At 46.8% G+C, this 21,500-nt stretch overlaps 1 protein-coding gene across 1 annotated transcript in view; it reads left to right on the top strand.

Annotated features, from left to right (window-relative positions):
• ryr2a (ryanodine receptor 2a (cardiac)) overlaps positions 1-21,500 on the top strand; it is a 1,161,183-nt gene that overhangs the window by 77,088 nt on the left and 1,062,595 nt on the right. Inside the window, 2 exon segments of the mRNA XM_056296806.1 lie at positions 12,933-13,032; positions 16,161-16,257. Coding sequence (XP_056152781.1) covers positions 12,933-13,032; positions 16,161-16,257 — 197 coding nt within the window.

Here is a 21,500-nt window from a genome sequence, read left to right on the forward strand (position 1 = left end):
CCACCGCCCCGGTACTCACCTTTTATGACGTCACTAAGGCTACGTTGGTGTTAGCAGATGCCAGCAGCTACGGGCTGGGGGGCGTTCTGCTCCAGCAGCACGGGGAACACTGGAAGCCCGTGGCCTACTGCTCCCGACGGCTGAGTGACGCAGAGACAAGGTACGCACAGATCGAGAAAGAGTGCTTAGCCAGCGTCTGGGCATGTGAAAGGTTCAAGAAGTACTTGTTTGGGCTTGACAATTTTAGACTTGTCACCGATCATAAACCACTAGTGCCTCTCATGAACAGCAAAGACTTGGATAATGTGCCCATTAGGTGCCAGAGACTGTTAATGAGGCTGATGCGTTTCAATGCAGTGGCTGAATACGCACCAGGCAAAACATTAGCTGTGGCTGACGCACTCTCCAGAGGCCCAGAGCAGCGCTACGGAGACGGTGCTTCTCATGATGATGTTGCGGCGCACATCGATGCCATCGTGTGCCAGGTGCCTGCCACACCTCAAAGGATGCAGGAGATAAAACAGAGCAGCTCCAGACAGTGTTGGGCTTCATCAGACACGGTTGGCCTGAGTATGTCGATAAAGTGCCGGAGACAGTCAGAGACTTTTATCAGGTGAGAGGGGAGTTATCTGAGGTAGATGGTTTAGTCATCAGAGGCAGTCGTATCATCATTCCCACAGAGATGAGGGAGGTGATCTTAGAGAGAATACACGACGGGCACCAGAGGATAGTTAAGTGCAGAGAGAGAGCTAGCCAATCAGTGTGGTGGCCCAAAATGACGTAGAACATTACAACAAAGATACAGCAATGTCAATTCTGCAGAGAACACAGGAACACACAGAGAAAAGAGCCTTTAATGTCAAGTGAACTCCCATCTAGACCATGGCAGAAATTTGGCATAGACCTGTGTGAGTACAAAAAGCAAAACTACTTGATAGTGTCTGACTATTATTCCAGGTTTTTGGAGATCCTAAATCTACCAACAACTACTAGCAGTCAGGTTGTAGCTAGGCTGAAGGCTACATTTGCACGTTTTGGTATCCCTGAAATTGTAGTTAGCGATAATGGGCCACCGCTAGTTTCAGAAGAGATGAGGAGGTTCAGTGAGGATTATGATTTCATTCATGTGACTTCAACTCCACACTACCCCCAGAGTAATGGACAGGCAGAGAGGGCTGTTCAGATAGCCAAAAGCATATTAAGACAGGAAGACCCTCTCCTCGCCCTGTTGACATACAGAGCTACACCCTCTTCTTCCACTGGAGCCAGTCCAGCGGAATTGCTCATGGGTAGGAGAATCAGAACAACCTTACCCACATTGCAGCATAACCTGAAACCGGCCTGGCCTAAAGAGGAACTGATCAAAACTGCTGATGCCGCAGCCAAATCGAGGCAGGCTTTCTACTACAACTGCAGGAACAGCGTGCGGTCACTGCGCCCACTGAACTCGGGTGACGCAGTTCTCACCAAACTTGATGGACAGAAAACATGGACAATGCCAGCAGTTGTTCACAGTCAGAGCTCCACTCCCAGATCCTACATAGTGGAGACAGCTCAAGGTGAACATTACAGAAGGAACAGGCGCCACCTGTTGGCCACACCCAAAACACTCACCTTTGTCAGCAGGGATCCTGACCATGTCACTCCAGGGGAGAGTGGAAACACGGACGAGTCCCGAGCAGCAGAAATGCCAACTTCCACACCACATGTTACTCGCTCTGGCAGGGTGAGCAAGCCAGCAATCCGGCTGGATTTGTGAGGCGTATGGACTTGTGTACTGTGGGAGATTTTTTTATTTTTTTTGTGAAAAGGGGAGTGATATACAGGTTGGAATTAAAATATAAATATTTCGGTTGAGTTATGGACTCTTTAAAGCTTACACTCCAGGCCTGTCAGTAAAATGTTGGACACTGTAAATCAAAGATGTTTGATGTCTTTGCTCTTTCTGTTTTACTGTTGCTGAAAGAAAGAAAACGGTATTATTTTATTTGTCAAATAAAGCTACGGTTAAAGTCAGGAGTTGCTAAACTGGAGTTAAAATTGTTGGCAGTAAATGTTCAGAGAAATGTTTAGAAAATCATCTTGGAGGGGGAGATGTAACGAATGAAAGATGTTATTATTTTCAAGGTCCTGTCACTTGTTTAACTTGACCTACCCACGGGTGTACGTGCAGTGCGTGTGACGTATACAGGAAGTTAGACGCGCATGTTATGAAGGTTGTGTGTTGAACGTACGCTAGTAAAAGCTACACAGTTAAGAACCTACGAAGTCGGCTCATTCTTGAATTATTCTTATGTCAGTAAGATAAGGCATCTCCGGCCATTACACATAGATTTGAGTGGCTCTTTTGTGTACCGATGTTTGGCTGCGCCCGTCATTATCGGAGCTATTGATATGCGTGGCTCTCCTGTGCTAATAACAATAATAATAATAATAATATTGGTCATGAGAGTGGTTGAAGCCGTTAGTGAGCGACTGTTGTTCTTGGAGGCTAGGTGTGTTGAGTCTTCTGGGTAGAAATGAAAGGACGGCATTGTAAGTGGGAGATAGGTGGTGTCGCAGACCTCCTCCTCTGTCGAGGGATGGTTTTTCCAGTTTCACATAGATGGCTTCCTTCACCCCTCTTTCAAACCATCTATCTTCTCTGTCCAAAATGTGTATGTTGCTGTCCTCGAAGGAGTGCGTCTTCTCCTTTAGGTGTAGATAGACTGCTGAGTCTTGTCCTGAGGAGTTTGGCCTTCTGTGTTGGGCCATCCATTTGTGTAGTGGTTGTTTGGTTTCTCCTATGTATAGGTCAGTGCAATCCTCATTTCATTGTACAGCATACACCAGATTGTTTTTCCGGGTGTGTGGTACACGGTCTTTGGGATGAACCAGTCTTTGTCGGAGTGTGTTGCTGGGTTTGAAGTATACCGGGATGCGGTGTTTGTTGAAAATTCTCTTGAGTTTCTCAGAGACCCCAGAAACATACAGGATGACTGTGCTATTCCTTCTGTTCCTTTTCTCCTTGTTGCTCACCTGGTTGGTCTTTTTGGAACGTGTTGCAGTTTTCACAAAGGTCCAACTGGGGTAGCCGCAGGTTTTTCAAGCTCCCCTCAGGTGTTTGTGTTCTTCTCGTTGGGCCTGACTGCTGCTGGGCACATTGTCAGCTCTGTATTGCAGAGTTCTGATGACGCTCAGTTTGTGTTCCAGATGGTGGTGTGAGTCAAAACGTAGATACTGGTCTGTGTGTGTAGGTTTCCTGTAAACCCCAATGTGGAGGCTCCTGTCTTCCCCAATGTGGACGTCACAGCCCAAGAAGGGCAAACTGTTGTTCTTTACGTCTTCCCTTGTGAACTTAATGTTATTGTCCACTGAGTTGATGTGTTTGGTAAATGCTTGCACCTCTTGTGTTTGGATTTTGATCCATGTGTCGTCCACATATCTGAACCAGTGGCTCGGAGGTGTTCCTCTGAAGGAGTTCAGGGCCCTGTGTTCTACCTCTTCCATATATAAGCTGGCCACAATGGGTGATACTGGTGAGCCCATTGCACAGCCGTGTTTCCGTCTGTAAAACTGGCCCCTGAATTGGAAATATGTAGTGTTCAGGCAAAGGTCCAGTAGTTGGCAAATCTGGTCTGGGATAAGGTTGGTCCTATTGTGGAGAGTGTCGTCCCATAGCAAACATTGCCTCACAGTTTCCAAAGCCTCCATGGTTGGGATGCAGGTGAATAACGAGGTCACGCCGTAGGATACCATGGTTTCATCCGGTTCCAGTTTTACACCTTGGACCTTGTCCACGAAGTCAATGGAGTTTTGGATATGGTGAGGTGTTTCGCCCACTAAAGGGGTCAAGATGTTGGCTATATGTTTGGCAATGTTGTACGTGACCGAGTTTATGCTGCTGATGATGGGCCTGAGGGGGGTTCCATCTTTATGGATCTTAAGGAGTCCATATATGCATGGAATGTTATTTTGTGGGTAGAGACGGTGATATTGTATCCGATCAATGGTTCCTCCTTTCTGTAGTTTCTGTAGGTATTCTATTATTCTCCTCTTGTAACCACTAGTAGGATCGCGTCTCAGAGGTTCATAGGTGTCGGTGTCGCTGAGTAATGACGTGATCTTGGCGTGGTAGTCTGTTGTGTTGAGGATCACCGTGCATCTCCCCTTATCTGCTGGAAGGATAGCGGTGTTTTCATCCTTGTTCAGGGCTGTCACGGCTTTCCTTTCTATGTCCTTCCATTGTGGTGAACAGGCACAGGCTAGTGGGTATGAGCCTGTGTTGTCTGCAGATACAACAACAGGCTCATACCCACTAGCCTGTGCCTGTATACCACAATGAAAGGACATAGAGCAGACAGAATCATAGAGAAGGCACAGAATCAACTCCTGAATGAAAGAGTGAGACAGGTCCATTTCACTATTGAAGGGCTGAAGGAGAAATCTGACCAACTACTCCAGCAAATAACATCCCACTTGCCTGGTGCAGTCTTGGAGAGGATTACTGATTTCACCAAGAAAGCCCAACTATCTCAACACCACAAAACCAAAGAAAGGCAGACAAGGAGGTTTAAAAACATACAGCGACGAACCAACAACACTAGCCAAGCAGATATACTTACCTGGAGACAAAAGACAGAACATCCCACACAAAACGGAACGCAGAACAGATGGATCAAGAATCTGTTGGACAAGGTACTTACCCAATCAGAGAAGGAGGTGTTAGCCAAAGGACTGAATTTCGCCATGACACCCAAACAACTACCTATAGTTGACCTCATCACAGCCACAGAATCAGCCATAAGGAAAAACAATCTAATGGAAACCGAGGCGGAACAGCTTAGGTTAAAGGTATCAGCAGCTCTGTCCAATGTGAACCCCCCCTTCCAACCTAACCATGGAGGAAAGGAAAGCCGTGACTGTCACAGCCCCTCGCCCTTGACACCTGCTCGCCTCTCCTTTACCCCGGCACACCTGCTGGCCATCAAGCAATCACCTGTCACAGCCCCTCGCCCTTGACACCTGCTCACCTCTCCTTAACCCTGGCACACCTGCTGGCCATCAAGCAATCACCTGTCACAGCCCCTCTCCCTTGACACCTGCTCACCCCGCCTTCACCCCGGCACACCTGCTGGCCATCAAGCAATCGCCTTCACCCTTAAGAAGCCTCCACTGTGGACCAGTCTTCGCTGGAACGTTGCCATTCATGGTTTGTTGCCTAAAGAACTTCAGCCTGCCAGTCTACCTGCCACTGAGCCAACTCCTGCTCTACCCCTGGGATCGGCCACTTCAATAAAGACTTGATTTCTTCCCTTACCTGGTTGTCCCGTCTGCTTTTGGGTTTTTCCAGATACGTGACAGTACGTTCCACCCACTATGGACCCACAAGACCATTCCACCACAGACCTGGCCACGATCTGCCAGGCTGTAGCCAACCAGGAATCGGTCCTCGGCCAGCACAGCCAGGTGCTACAGGGGATGGCTGACGCCCTCCGTGAGCTCAGCTCAAAGATCTCCAGAATCCAGACCCAATTTAGTGCCTCCGCTAGCCCGGGACCCGCCCCTCCAGCTCCGCCACCCTCAGCGCCATCAACTTCGGCTAAGGAACCATGGGTTGCCCCGCCCGATAAGTATGATGGAGATTTTGGACTTTGTCGCCCTTTTTTGATGCAGTATGAGATTGTGTTTAACCAGCAGCCCCAGTCATATTCCACGGATGGAGCCAAAGTCGCTTACATCATGGGTCTTCTCCGGGGAAGCGCTCTGGATTGGGCTACAGCGGTGTGGGAGATGCGGGCCCCCACTTCCTCATCCTACACTGAGTTCACCACTGCTTTTCGCCAGGTTTTTGATCATCCCGTGCGGGGAAAGGATGCTTCAAAAAGACTGATTTCTCTCCGCCACGGTTCCCGCAGCGTCGCTGACTACTCAGTTGAGTTCTGTATGCGGAGAGCGGATGGAACAACGAGTCCCTCAGGCCAGGTTTTCCAACGGTCTAAGCGAATCCATTAAGGACGAATTGGTTTCCTACCTCGAGCCTGGAGGGTTGGAGGAATTGGTTACCCTGGCCATTCGTGTGGAAAACCGTCTCCAGGAGCGGAGGAGAGAGAGGACGCTCCACTTTCCTGGTCACAACAACTTTCCACGGGCCACACCTCCAAACTCTGGGGGCTGAACTCGCTCGACTGAGGCTTACGTCCTCCGAGAAAGCCCGAGGCGTGATTCTTCCCCAGCTTCGGAGCCGATGCAACTCGGCCGCTTCCGGCTCAACCCGGAGGAGTGTCAACGCCGCATCACCGAGAACAGCTGCTTGTATTGTGGTCAGCCTGGTCACTTTCTCGCCTCCTACCCTCACCGTCCGTCAAACTAGCAGGCTCACGAGGGAGGGGGAGTATCCTCGCGAGCCCAACTGTCTGCCCTCTGTCTCCTCGTCCACGTACCCAGTTGCAAGCTACCATCAGTTTTAAAGGTCAGTCCACTAAACGTTTGGCTTTAATTGACTCTGGAGCTGATGAAAGCTTTTTGGATGCGAGTGTTGTGAAGCAGTTAGGTCTTGCCACTGTGAGTCTGGACCAGCCTCTTGAAGCTAATGCCCTGGATGGACGTCTCCTGGCCCGGATAACCTCTAAGACCGAGCCTGTGCGCCTCCTGTTGTCAGGAAACCATCAAGAGGAGTTAAATTTTTTTGTTATCAATTCTCCATTTGTTCCCATTATACTTGGTCATCCCTGGCTGGTTAAGCATAGTCCCCATATTGATTGGTCATCGGCCAGAATTTCAAGTTGGAGTCCCGTCTGTCATGCCATATGCCTCCAGTCTGCTCTGCCTCAGTCTGTTCCCTGTCAGGTGTCAAGCCCTGAGACCTCTGACCTGTCACTGGTGCCTCCAGAGTACCATGACCTCCAAGCCGTGTTCAACAAACAGCAAGCTCTCTCCCTGCCTCCTCATCGCCCCTATGATTGCGCTATTGACCTGCTCCCCTCCCCAGGAGCCATCTATATAGCCTCTCCAAGCCTGAGCGGCAGTCCATGGAGAGGTACATCAAGGACTCCTTGGCTGCTGGTCTTATTCGCCCTTCATCGTCACTCCTTGGTGTGGGGTTCTTTTTTGTGGCCAAGAAGGACAAGACCCTCCGGCCGTGTATTGACTATAGAGGCCTCAATAACATCACGGTCAAGAATAAGTATCCTCTGCCCCTCATGACTTCTGCTTTTGATTCTCTCCAGGGAGCCACAGTGTTCACTAAACTAGACCTCCGCAATGCTTACCACCTGGTCCGGGTTCGAGACGGAGATGAATGGAAAACTGCCTTCAACACCCCCCTGGGGAATTTGGAATATATGGTGATGCCGTTTGGTCTCACTAATGCCCCAGCTGTCTTCCAGAGTCTGGTCAATGACATCCTACGTGACATGTTGGATCGTTTCGTTTTTGTTTACCTGGATGATATCCTGATTTTCTTCCAGAGACCTGTCAAAGCATGTCATGCACGTCCGCCAAGTCCTTCAACGGCTTCTGGAGAACCGCCTTTTCGTAAAAGCAGAGAAGTGCGAATTCCATGCTCCTTCAGTCACCTTCCTGGGCTACATCGTGGCCGATGGGCAGGTGAGAATGGACCCCGCCAAGGTCAGAGCAGTTCTTGAGTGGCCAAGCCCAACCAGCCGTAAGCAGCTTCAGAGGTTCCTCGGTTTTGTCAACTTCTACAGACGGTTCATCCGCAATTACAGCCGTGTTGCGGCCCCACTAACCGCTCTTACCTCCACCTCCAGACAGTTCCAGTGGAGCCCTGTAGCAGAGGCAGCTTTTCAAGCCCTCAAGCACCGCTTCAACACAGCTTCTATCCTCATACAGCCAGACCCAACCAAGCAGTTCATTGTAGAAGTGGACGCCTCTGAGATTGGGGTGGGGGCGGTCCTTTCTCAGCGATCCAGTGAGGATGTGCCTTCCTGTCTCACCATCTCTCCCCAGCTGAAAGGAGCTAGGATGTGGGGAATCGTGAGCTCCTGGCAGTGAAATTGGCACTGGAGGAATGGCGACATTTTCTGGAGGGGTCTGAGCTTCCTTTTATAGTGTGGACTGACCATAAGAACCTGGAATACATCCAGTCAGCAAAGCGACTCAACACGCGCCAAGCCAGGTGTGTGCTCTTTTTTGGTCGTTTTAATTTTTCTTTGACATACAGACCTGGCTCCAGGAATGCCAAGCCCTATGCTCTGTCTCGTGTGCATGGGAAGGAGTCTGAGCCCAAGCTCCAACCTGACACCATCGTTCCCTCTACCTGTGTGGTTGTGGCTGCGGCTGTCACCTGGAACATTGAAAGGGAGGTCATGGCAGCACAACAGACTCAGCCCGACCCAGCTAACGGTCCCCCTGGGCGCTTGTTTGTTCCAGATGCTGTTAGATCTAGCGTGTTGCAGTGGGCTCACTCTTCCAAACTTACTTGCCATCCTGGAGTAACCCGTACCCTAGCCTTCCTCCGTAGGCGGTTCTGGTGGCCTTCCATGACGGAGGATACTAGGTCTTTTGTTTCTGCCTGTCCTGTTTGTGCCCAGAATAAGCCCTCCACTCGGGCCAGTGCCGGTCTGCTGCGCCCCCTGCCTGTTCCACACCGTCCCTGGTTGCATCTGTCCTTGGATTTCGTCTCTGGTCTGCCCGCCTCCGACGGTAACACCGTTGTACTGTCTGTTGTTGATCGCTTCAGTAAATTTGTTCATTTTTTGCCCTTGTCTAAACTGCCTTCGGCCCGAGAGACTTCGGATCTGCTGGTCAGGGAGGTTTTCCAGGTCCACGGTCTTCCCCGTGATATAGTGTCTGACCGTGGTCCCCAGTTCACTTCTGCTGTCTGGAAGGCTTTCTGCTCTGCCATCGGTGCCACCGTCAGCCTGTCATCGGGGTTCCATCCTCAAACCAACGGCCAGGCCGAGAGGGCCAACCAGGCATTGGAGACTGTCCTCCGCTGTCTGGTGTCTGCCAACCCATCCACTTGGCCCTCACAACTTCCCTGGGTAGAATATGCCCATAACACCTTGCCATCGTCTGCTACTCGGTTGTCCCCTTTTCAATGCCTTTACGGCTATCAGCCTCCCCTTTTTCCTTCTCAGGAGGTAGACATTCTGGTTCCGTCTGTCCAGGCCCATGTCCGTCGGTGCCGTCGGACCTGGCAAATTGCTGTAGAATTATTTTGTTCTAACAAAATATGTGATTGGCATATTTTCACACAATACAAATAAACATGAAATTGGAATTAAACTGCTTCAGCTTAACTACATTTCAATAAGAAATAAACACAAATATGTAACATATGGAGTAAATGATTAATAACTCCATACATAAATACATTTCCGTTTTTTCCTTTAAGTAAAATTCACCTTTTTACAATAAGACTTGCTCTTTAATTATCAAAATATTTCCCTTTAATCATCCATCATTGGCACACAATGGCTGTCACTGAAGCCAATAAGTAAATAGCATGTGCGTTGTGCCCTCTGCAGGATAAAATGGCTAACTGCAGATACCTGCACTAAACATTTAATAGCGTGACGATAACCAGATACAATGCAGTTCAGTGTAACGGAGATCAAATATAACAGTTTTCCCACAGCACTATCGTGGCTAACAGCAGCAACTAGCCTGTCAACAGCCAACGGATCTCTAACCGACTCGCATATGCTCCAATACCGAGCGATGTCGAGGCTCGGGCCCTCGACGGGGTCAAAGGGTTCGTCTGCGGCCCGTAAGCATTAGCGCTAGCCGTTAGCATTTATTAGCAAGGCATTAGCAGCCAGCGATTTGCAGCATAGGTAAACATGGGAAGGGATAGCTCATCTCACCGATGTGGTTAACGTTTGGTTCCAACACCAGATCGACAACAGGACTCCTCTTGGGCTGAACTCAACACAGCACCTAACTGTAGACGATAGCTGGTTTAGCTAACTGAGAGATTCTCAAGATCTTTATGAAATCAATAGCTTAATGCTTCTGCTCACTGCGCACGTGCCTCGTCGCTGCTCGGCTCAAGACAAAAGGAAGTGGAAACCATCACGCGCAGACTTCCTTCCCAACAATAGGCTGACGTGACATCTAATTGGCTGCTGAATGGCTTCGTGTCCTCTGTTTGGCGTAGCAGCGGTTAACTTGAGACGCTGCGTTCAAGTGCAGTCGGATTTCTAAATAGGACATATTCAGTCATTCGAAAGAAACAATTATATTTTATTTTTTATACACCGATAAGCCAAAACATTAAAACCACCTGTCTAATATCGGGTAGGGCCCACTCATGCTGCCAAAACAGCTCTGACTTGTCAAAGCATGGACTCCACAAGACCTCTGATGGTGTCCTCTGGTTTCTGGCACCAAGACATTTGCAGCAGATCTCTTAAGACCTGTAAGTTGCTAGGTGGGACCTCCTTGGACCGAAGTTGTTTTTCCAGCACATTCCACAGATGCTCTATCGGATTGAGATCTGGGGAATTTGGAGGCTAAGGCAACAACTTGAACTCTGTCATGTTCCCCAAACCATTCTCGAATAATTTTTGCAGTGTGGCAGAGTGCATTATGCTGCTGAAAGAGGCCACTGCCTTCAGGGAATACCGTTGCCATTAAGGGGTGTACCTGGTCTTCAACAATGTTTAGGTTGGTGGTACGTGTCAAAGTAACATCCATATGAATACCAGGGCCCAAGGTTTCCCAGCAGAACTCTGCCCAGAGCATCACACTGCCTCTGCCAGCTTGCCTTCTCCCCATAGTACATCCTGGTGCCATTTCTTCCTGTTATATGACGCACACGCACGTGGCCTTCCACATGATGCAAAAGAAAACGTAGTTTATCAGACCAGGCCACCTTCTTCCAGTGTTCCATGGTCCAGTTCTGATGCTCACATGCTCATTGTAGGCACTTTCTGCGGTGGACAGGGGTCATCATGGGCACTCTGACTGATCTGCAGCTACGCAGCCCCATACACAGCAAGCTGTGATGCACTGTGTGTTCTGACACCTGTCCATCATAGCCAGCACTAACTTTTTTTTAGTAATTTGAGCTACAATAGCTCTTCTGTGGGATTGGACCAGATGGGCTAGCCTTTGCTCCTCACGTGCATCAATGAGCCTTGGGCGCCCATGACTGTCAACGGTTGTCCTTCCTTGGACCACTTTTGGTAGGTACTGACCACTGCATACCGGGAACACCCCACAACACGTGCTGTTTTGGAGATGCTCTGACCCAGTTTTCTAGCCATCACAATTTGGCCCTTGTCAAAGTTGCTCAGATCCTTAACAATTTAATTAATTAATTTCCTTAATTTCTTGCTTCCAACACATCAACTTCAAGAACTGACTGTTCACTTGTTACCTAATATAGCCCACCCCTTGACAGGCGCCATTGTAATGAGCTAATCAATGTTCTTCACTTACGTGTCAGTGGTTTTAATGTTTTGCCTGATTGGTGTAATTTGAAGAAAGTCTTCTTCTGCCTCTATGGACAAGCCTCCCCTGATTTTGATGATGATGATGTTTATTATCATTATTATAGAAGAAGGGTACTAATGGTGAAAATATTTGAGATCAGTCTGATCAGTGATGCTTGTCAGGTGTGAAATGATGCATCCACACTGATGTGATGGAGCTCCCCGTGCTTTTTGTGGGATTTTTGGATGCTGTGTTGTGGTTGCTTGAGTGGATGTGGTTGTGGTGTTCAGGTTTCTGTTGCCATGCATATGATTGTGAGTATATGTGAATACTTGCATGTGTAACCCGTGGAAATAGGTACCACACAGGACACAATCACTACTTTTGGGATTCTTTATTTTCTTTTGTGTTATCACTCTAAATTGAATGGTTTAGGCAAAAATATTTCATGGTTTAGACAGAAAGATTTCAAACAAATACAAAAAACTCAAAAACAAATCAAAATACGGCAGTGGGCTTATCACAAAAAGAAAACATGAAAATGTACAAAATAAACATACATGCTCTCTAACCCCACCAGCAACAATGAAAAATGTGAGAATTCAACTCAACATTAATACTTAAAGCACACTCACATTCCATTTCCCTTCACAGGGACCTCCAAGTTGAGCTTCTGCCTTTGTTCAAAAATCCCCATGTCTACATGAAATAAATGTACATTTAAAGAAACATTTGTTCAAATTAACCAAATACATAATTAGCTAAGGAGGCTATACTGTAGGATCGGTCACCTTGCTAATCACGTTTGGACTTCCTCAAACGGTCTGTACACCCCACGACATTCATCGCGCTATTTGCACCTTAAAACAAATCATCAGTCAAACTACTATATAGGATACAACTATGAACCTCCACACTACAATATTAGATCGAGAGATGCATCATTAAGGCATATTTACCCATGGATGTCATGAGATGGACTCAGAATGAATTTCGCCTGCATCGCTCAGCTTACTCAAGCGGAAAAAGGACCAGAATCCCCTGAGCACAAGACGAAGAAATTCGCCAATCTCGCCCTCTAGTGGCAGATTGTAACAGCTAAGAGTTACCCTTTTTATAATCTTTGTTGTTCCCTTAGGCACAATCTTACTTTTTAAAATGGTTTGTACATATGAATTATATTTAACATAACAATAACTATAAACACCTCTTCCCTTGCACATAGATAAACCAAAATAAAATTTGTTCTTTTTTATACTGAACATATTTACACAGGGTACATGGAATTTTTCACCTGGCTACACATGCATGTAAACATTTTTGCATATGTTGTGGCAGTTCTCATACTGATACTGGTAGTGTTATTCCTGAAAAACAGTTTTTTTGGGTGCCTGTGCTTTCCTTTGTCATTCAGAAAAAGAATGGGGAACATTTGTCTCCATGCATGTTCAATAATCCAGGTGTAGCAATCCCAGACAAGTTGAACCGGTTCATCTGGAAATAGGGAACATTACATTTCTATAAATACTGCTCATTCTGTCTTCCAGCATCTATCATATGGTAACAGCAGTCTCCACGTAGATGCAGCGTTCCAGCAGACTCTGTGGAGCGTGGCTCCCATCTGCTCTGGCAGCGAAGTGGCACAAGGTATAGTGTTCTGTTCCATATGTCTTCTGTTTCATTCTGTTCTGTTTTATACAGTGTTCTATGTTGCTCTTCTCTTAATTCATCTTCACCTTCTCTCCATAACAACAACAAACATTTTCAATACACTTTTGAGACCCCGATGCACACACTTCCATGGACTGTGAAGACCAAATGTGTAGTTGCACATTAAAATGTCATATTAAATCATCGTTTTGCCCATTCACATTTCTTTAATCCCCACTGGTCAATAATTCATCCCCCTTTATCATATTTTATTATTTAGTGATTTCCTTTTGACAGTTTTAATGAGGAGGCTATCTAGTATAGCCTATAACATTCATCATTACCTTAGTGAATGATGCAGCGTGACAGCAACATAACTCACAGCAACAGTTTACCCATCTTGGGAGGAAGATTTGATAGAGCTGAGAAGCATGGTTGTGGGATTTTTCTTACCTTTCTGTAAAGCAGTCTCCATTTATGTTGGCTTCCCCCTGCCCTTGCGTCCCCCTGCCAAGGCTTCCTCCTGCCGTGGATTCCCCTGCCATGGCGTCCCCCTGCAATGGGATTGCTGATATGAATTGTTTGATTGAATGATGCAACAAAAACTCCCAAACTCCAGCAAGACCAGTCCACCTCGGCCTGTGTGAGGTCAAGGATCAGAACTGGATCTGAACCAAGAGGGAGAAACAAATGCAACTATGGATTATTTTGATTAGCTAAACATTTTGATGATTAATAGAGTAATTTGATGGAGAATGCTTTACCCTAGAAAATAAAAATCATGGTATAGATTTGTAGCTTATTTGTTGAATTAACTGAATAGAATCTAAAATATCTCCAGCCATATTAGAATATTTGACATTCTGAAAGCTGCTCTGCACAGTTGTTGGACACCAAAAAAAAAAACTGGGTAATCACTGCACAAGTAGGATGGGCTAGGTTTGATAATGAAGATGATAGCCTTTGGGCGTCTGGGTAGCGCAGAGGTCTGTTTCGTTGTCTACCAACACGGGGATCCCCTGTTCGAATCCCCATGTTGCCTCCAGCTTGGTTGGGTGTCCCTACAGACACAATTGGCCGTGTCTGCGGGTGGGTAGCCGGATGTAGGTGTGTATCCTGGTCACTGCACTAGCACCTCCTCTGGTCACCTGATCAGGGGGGAGGGGGAACTGGGGGGAACAGCGTGATCCTCCCGCATGCTATGTCCCCCTGGTGAAACTCCTCACTGTCAGGTGAAAAGCAGCGGCTGGTGACTCCACATGTATCGGAGGCATGTGGTAGTCTGCAGGCCCACCCGGATCCACAGAGGGGGTGGAACAGAGACCAGGATGGCTCGGAAGAGTGGGGTAATTGGTACAATTGGGAAGAAAAAGGGGGGGAATAATAAAAACAAGCAAGCAAGCAAATTGTATTTATATAGCTCTTTTAAAAACATACAATAAAACTATATAATTTTAGTATTTTAGAAATAAAATACAATAAAAAACAGAAGAATTAGGATGTTTAAAGAATTTAAAGTTACTGAATTTAAAGGTTCTATATTTTTACATTTTTAGCAGTTTTATATGTTTTCTAAATGGCTCTTTCTCCTCTCAAACTGATGAAGCAGTTACTTATAGGTGTAGTATTTATTTATTTATGTATTTATTTATTCAGATTTAGTATTCACTGACTACAAACCTGACCCGTGAGTAACAGGTGACCGCCCCAGTGCCACAAATACACACTTGGCGTCACATTAGTGGTGAGGGGAAGGGAGGAGCATCACATTAGTGGTGAGGGGGAGGAAGGAGCATCACATTAGTGGTGAGGGGAAGGGAGGAGCATCACATTAGTGGTGAGGGGAAGGGAGGCGCATCACATCAGTGGTGAGGGGAAGGGAGGAGCATCACATCAGTGGTGAGGGGAAGGGAGGAGCATCACATCAGTGGTGAGGGGAAGGGAGGAGCATCACATCAGTGGTGAGGGGGAAGGGAGGAGCATCACATCAGTGGTGAGGGGAAGGGAGGAGCATCACATTAGTGGTGAGGGGAAGGGAGGAGCATCACATTAGTGGTGAGGGGGAGGAAGGAGCATCACATTAGTGGTGAGGGGAAGGGAGGCGCATCACATCAGTGGTGAGGGGAAGGGAGGAGCATCACATCAGTGGTGAGGGGAAGGGAGGAGCATCACATCAGTGGTGAGGGGGAAGGGAGGAGCATCACATCAGTGGTGAGGGGAAGGGAGGAGCACAAGCAGAAAACAATCCCGGCTCTGTCAGTGTGATCCACTGTTACAGTGTTACAATGTTAATTTCATTCAGCAGACGCTTTTATCCAAAGCGACGTATATCTGAGAGTTAATACAACACAAGCAAGGATCTAGTCAGGAGGTGACAGCACAAGTAAGTGTTATAAAACTAGGTTCAAGTCTGATACCTGATGTACACATCAAGCTGTCACTTCCATTTCATTTGATATTATTATTATTAATAATAATGATAATAATAATAATATTATTATTAAATGAAATAGAAGTGACAGCTTGATGTGTACATCAGGCTCAAGCCCGACTTGAGCTTGATGTGTACATCAGGCTCAAGCCCGACTTGAGCCTGATGTACAAAATTCAAGGTGCACAGCACTGTGGTTGAATTTCCACCCATCATAAAACTCAATATAAATATAGAAATCTAAACATGCAGTAGCTCTATTCTGAGTCATGACGCTAACATTACATTTTAGTGCAACAATGAGAAGAACGCAGGACATTTACTCAAATTTTCAGTCAGATATGAGGGAAGAATTCAGGTGTTTAAAGTTATGATCTTAACAATTGTGGCTATATTTGTTACTATTATAATTTTTTGCACATTGCAGTTCCAGTGGTGGCCAACAGTGTAATGTTAATCTTGTTTTTAGATAATCAGTGGATGTAGCTAGCTTGTGTTGCCTGTAGGCCATAACCTTATAAGAGCTCCAACTGGAGGAAGGTGGGGGATCACCCCCAATCCACAATCACCATGTCCTTCCTTCTCCATTTCTTTTCTCTGACATATGTACAGCCACTCTTTCTCTCTCTCTGCTGGTTTCCCTTCTCATCATGATTGTCTTCTGTGGCTAAAACCGTCCTCCCCCTCCCTGCAGGCTTCCTGATCGGGGGAGATGTCCTCCGTCTGCTCCATGGCCACATGGACGAGTGTCTGACTGTACCATCTGGGGAGCATGGAGAAGAGCAGAGGAGGTCAGTGGGGACAAGAGCAAGGAAGGGCTGGAGACAAACTCTAATAGGAATAGCAGATGTTCAAATCCTGGGGCTGATATATATATATATATATATATATATATATATATATATATATATATATATATATATATATATATACATAAAATCCAGTGAGTCAAGTAAATTGTTTATGAGACAGTACAAGCCTGTTTCATGCCATAAGTAATCAACAGCTCTGTTGAGTACCGTTGAGCGTTTCTTTTAACAAAGTTATATATATATATATATATATATATATATACAAATATATATATATATATTTATATATATAAACACAGATACAGGAAAAAAAGGTTTTAATACATTGCAGTACAGGCCTGTTTCGTGCGTCGTGCACTCATCAGCTGCCATGGCTTCCCCCTTATAACACCATTGACAGTTTCGGGGAAAAAACGCTATATATATAGTTACAACCCCGGCTCAAGGGACGTAACAAAAGAAGGGAGACAAGTCGAGGGTTGCAATAATAATCAAAATATTTAATAATACAAAAAAAGAGATGAATAAAGTTCAAAAAACAATGTGCTGGTCGGAGAGAGGATGTGGCTGGACCCAGAAGTGTCAGGAAGCGTGCAGATCCCCAAAAGCCTCCCTGGAGCGCGGGAACAACAAAGCGCGAAAACTGCCAACCTGAAACTGAAACAGAGACAAAGCCAGCAGGCAGGAAGAGGAGGCCGTACCACCCCCCCACACACACACACACACACACAAATCGGGGACCATAAAGGACCCGAAACTAACAGGCACAACAACCAAACAAGCAAGACACAAAGAACTCAAACCAAATAAAAACAAAACAAAATACTGGCCTGACCTGGGACAACCTCCGCCCCCTCCGGTCACCTCCCCTGGCCGACCCCCAGCAACCAAGGGCTCTAGGAAGCTAATTTAAGAGGGGTGAGAGAGCCAGAGAATGGAGACAGAGGAGGTAGGGAGACAGAGACAGACAGCACAGTACAAACACAGAACACAGAACACAAATACTGGCCATGCCCTGACCCAAATCAGGGAGCAGGGGCAGGGGAAAGAGCACCCGCCACAACATTGTCTAGCCCCCTAATGTGACACGTGTCCAAGTGGTACGCCTGCAAAAACAGGCACCACCGCATGACCCTCTGGTTTTGGCACAGCATGGACCTCAGGAACACAAGAGGGTTATGGTCTGTATAAACCACTAACAAAACGACCCCTGACCCCACTTAAACCTCAAAGTGGATCAGCACCCAGCTCAGCGCAAGCGCCTCCTTCTCGATCACCGAGTAGTTTAGCTGGTAGGTGTTGAACTTTTTAAAGAAAAAACTAACGGGTCGATCCACCACTGAATCATCTGCCTGCAGCAGCACAACACCAGCCCCAACGTTGCTGGCGTCCACCTGGAGTGAAAACGAACATCGAAACTAGGCACAGATAGGACTGGACCCGAGATCAAAAGTTGTTTAACCTTCTCAAATGCCAGCTCACATGATTGAGCCCACTCAAAATTGGCCTTAGCCTTAAGCAAACTAGTCAGGGGAGCCACAACCATGGAAAAGTTCCGACAGAACCTACGGTAGCAACCCACCAACCCTAGAAAGTGTTGAAGCTCTTTCTTGGTCGACGGGACAGGGTACAGATCGATAGCAGCCACTTTTGCACGCACTGGACACACCTGACCCTGTGCAACCACCTTACCGAGGTACGTCACAGTGGCCTGCGCAAACTCACACTTTGCAAGGTTAACAGTGAGATGTGCCACGGCCAGACGATCAAACAGCCCCCCCACCCGGGAGAGATGCCGCTCCCAAGTGTAATTAAAGACAACCACATCGTCCAGGTAAACAGCGCAACCCTCCATCCCGGCAACAACTCGATTCATCAAGCGCTGAAAGGTGGCTGGGGCGTTCCTCAATCCAAAACTCATCACTGAGTACACATACAGCTCTGACGGCGTGATAAAGGCGGCTATCTCTCTAGCACGCGCTAACAGCGGAACCTGCCAGTATCTCTTCAAGAGGTCAAATTTGCTGACAAACACAGCAGATCCGACCTGATCTACACAATCCTCCATGCGAGGAAGGGGATAGGAGTCAGGCTTTGTGACACTGTTGGCTTTTCGGTAGTCATTCAAAACCTAAATGTACCATCAGGTTTATTCACCAAAAGACATGGAGAAGCCCAGCTAGAGGAGGATGGCTGCGCAATACCATTCTCTAACATATATCTAATCTCGCCATCCAGATGGCTATGTTTTTCCACTGACACCCAATAGAACCGCTGCCGGGTCGGCTCCGCACCCCCCAAGTCGATGTCGTGTTCAATCAAATGCATACAGGAGGGGGTGTCGCCCAACAGCGAGGGATATCTGCGGATCAAAGCAGCCAACTCTGAACGTCTACTCACAGACAGGTCAGCCCACAATGCCTCCAGGTTCAAGAGGGACTCAGAGTTCTTTAACTGGCCTAGTAGCACACAATCATCAGGCCCAACTATACCATCCTCACCCGGCGCTGCCACCACCGGGCCAGGAGGTGAGTTGGGCACCTCTGCACCACCCGCCAGCAACACTGGTTTAACGTCACCATCAGCCTGAGACTCGAGAGTAATAGGGCTTCAGGAGGTTAACGTGACATAACTGCGTCTTCTTCCTCGCTCGGAAGTTGAGATGAGATAGTTTTGAGGAGAGAGACAGCGAACGACAGAATAGGGGCCAGAAAACTTAGCCTGAAAAGGAGAACCAGGAAGCGGCAACAAAGCCACAACCTGATCACCAGGAGCAAAATCACATTTCTCTGCCCTACAATCATATAACTTCTTCATTTTACTCTGGAAGGATGCTAACATCTCCCTGGCCATCATGCCAGCAGCATACAACCGTTGCCTAAAGCTGTTCACATAGGAAAGCAGGTTCTGAGAAGGCTCAGACTCCTTCCAATCATCCATCAGCACAGCCAGAAAACCCCGCACCGTGTGACCAAAGACTAAGTCATTGGCACTAAATCCAAGGCTCTCCTGGGAAACCTCGCAGGCAGCCAAGAGCAACCAAGGCAAGCCCTCCTCCCAGTCTCGCTCCAACTCAGTGCAATAGGAGCAGAGTAGCGACTTCAGCGTCTGATGGAAGCGTTCTAACGCACCCTGATTTTGTGGATGATAGGCACTGGCTTGGTTGTGTTTCACATGCAGTTGTTTCAACACTTGTGCAAACATGTGGGACGTAAAGTTGGACCCCTGGTCACTCTGGATAAACGCAGGGATACCAAATACGGATATGAACTGCGTTAAAGCCCTCACGATAGACTTGGTGGTTATATTACGCAACAGATAGGCTGCAGGATACCTGGTAGCCTGACACATCACGGTCAGCAGATACATGCTGCCTGACTTCGACCGAGGTAGTGGACCAACACAGTCAATGATCAAGTGCTCAAAAGGTGTACTGATAGCAGGGATAGGATACGGTGGAGCAGGTTTTATTACCTGATTAGGTTTTCCAGTCAACTGGCAGGTATGGCACGTTCGAATATAGGCAGAAATATCAGCCTTTAACCGAGGCCAATAGAAATGATGCAAAATGCGATCTTACATTTTCTTAACACCCAGGTGACCAGCCATGTCATGCGAAGCCTGTAAGACATTCTTTTGGAACACATGAGGCACTACAATCTGGACGACGGGATCTCCAACAAAACAATCCCCATGAGGAACCCATTTCCTTACTAGTAACTGATCTTGGAGCTAATAGCCACCAGCATCACTCTCTACCTCACTAGCAGAGAGAACCTGGTCAAACAAGTCTGCCAATTTAGGGTCAGCTTTCTGTTCTCTCACGAGGTGATCTCGAGTAACTGAACTGGGACGTTTAGACAGGTGATCACTGGAGTTATCGACCACTGGACAAGGGACCACTGGAGGACCCATAGCAGCCGCGGGACTCATAGAGCGTGTTACAGCACAAGCTGGCATTTTCCTAAAATGCCATTGGTGACGAGAGAAGACAACTACAATGTGGACACTCACGTGGGATTAACAGAGAGGCCCTTTTAAAATGAGGTTTAACGCTCATATGAGTAGCTTCAGAAATGAGCATGCAAAAAATGAGACGGCCTTAAGCCACCACATGTGGTCATTAGTAGACAAGATTATCAGTTATTCTGTCTCATGGAAAATCCTTACAAAGAGTAGTGCATATTCAGTTAGGGGTAAAAGATGTGACCTGTGCTTGGCAGAAAAGTATTTTATTATTTGCAGACCTGATATGTCCACCTTGAATAATAGAAACGAATTGGCCACCAGTTGTAGACACCGAAAAAAATATCTCCTTTGTAACTATAAGTAAAACGTCTTTATTATCCCCCACCCCTCACCCCCATTAGATGATACACATGTGACATTTATTAGAGTTTTATATATTTTTTAATATTGTGGCGAACGTAGAAGTAACCACAAAGGTAACTTTTCTGTCTCCTTTATTGAACTCACGCAGAGACAAGAACTTAAGAGACATATGACACAATACATGGGGCTCATCTACCCGAACAACAAAGTTGATCAGGGTTTCAGTACCAAGGTTACACAACAGAATGACAACTATAATTACACAACACCAAACAGTAATCACATAAATGCATAAAGCCACATAAAACACTTACAAAACATTTAATAACAACTGACAATCTGACCTGCAGTCACTGTATTGTTTATAAGGGTGGGGACACCTGCAGTCACTGTATTGTTTATAAGGGTGGGGACACCTGCAGTCACTGTATTGTTTATAAGGGTGGGGACACCTGCAGTCACTGTATTGTTTATAAGGGTGGGGACACCTGTAGTCACTGTATTGTTTATAAGGGTGGGGACACCTGCAGTCACTGTATTGTTTATAAGGGTGGGGACACCTGCAGTCAGCTGAGACTGGAGATGTCACTTAGGTGATGACGAAACGTTTCTGTCAATAAACGTGTCCAGATGAACTGAGTCAACCTTCTTGGATTGTCTTACCTGGATCACTGAGCTTGCATCAAGACTTGCAAAACGGGAAATCAGGGAGAGGGCAAGCAGTGTTTCATGGCCCTTGTGTTCATTGTAGGTTATTATTTGAACTAACTGGTGGAAAAGATACTTTGTTGAGTCTTGCTTTTGGACAACTCAGGGTTCACATTGTCTTTGTTTCAATTGAACCAATAGTCAGGTGGGCTAACAGGTAACTAATTTCAGTGGTGAGTTTT

Source organism: Lampris incognitus, chromosome 17 (genome assembly GCF_029633865.1).
Source record: "Lampris incognitus isolate fLamInc1 chromosome 17, fLamInc1.hap2, whole genome shotgun sequence".
In the NCBI taxonomy this organism is placed as follows: Eukaryota; Metazoa; Chordata; class Actinopteri; order Lampriformes; family Lampridae; genus Lampris; species Lampris incognitus.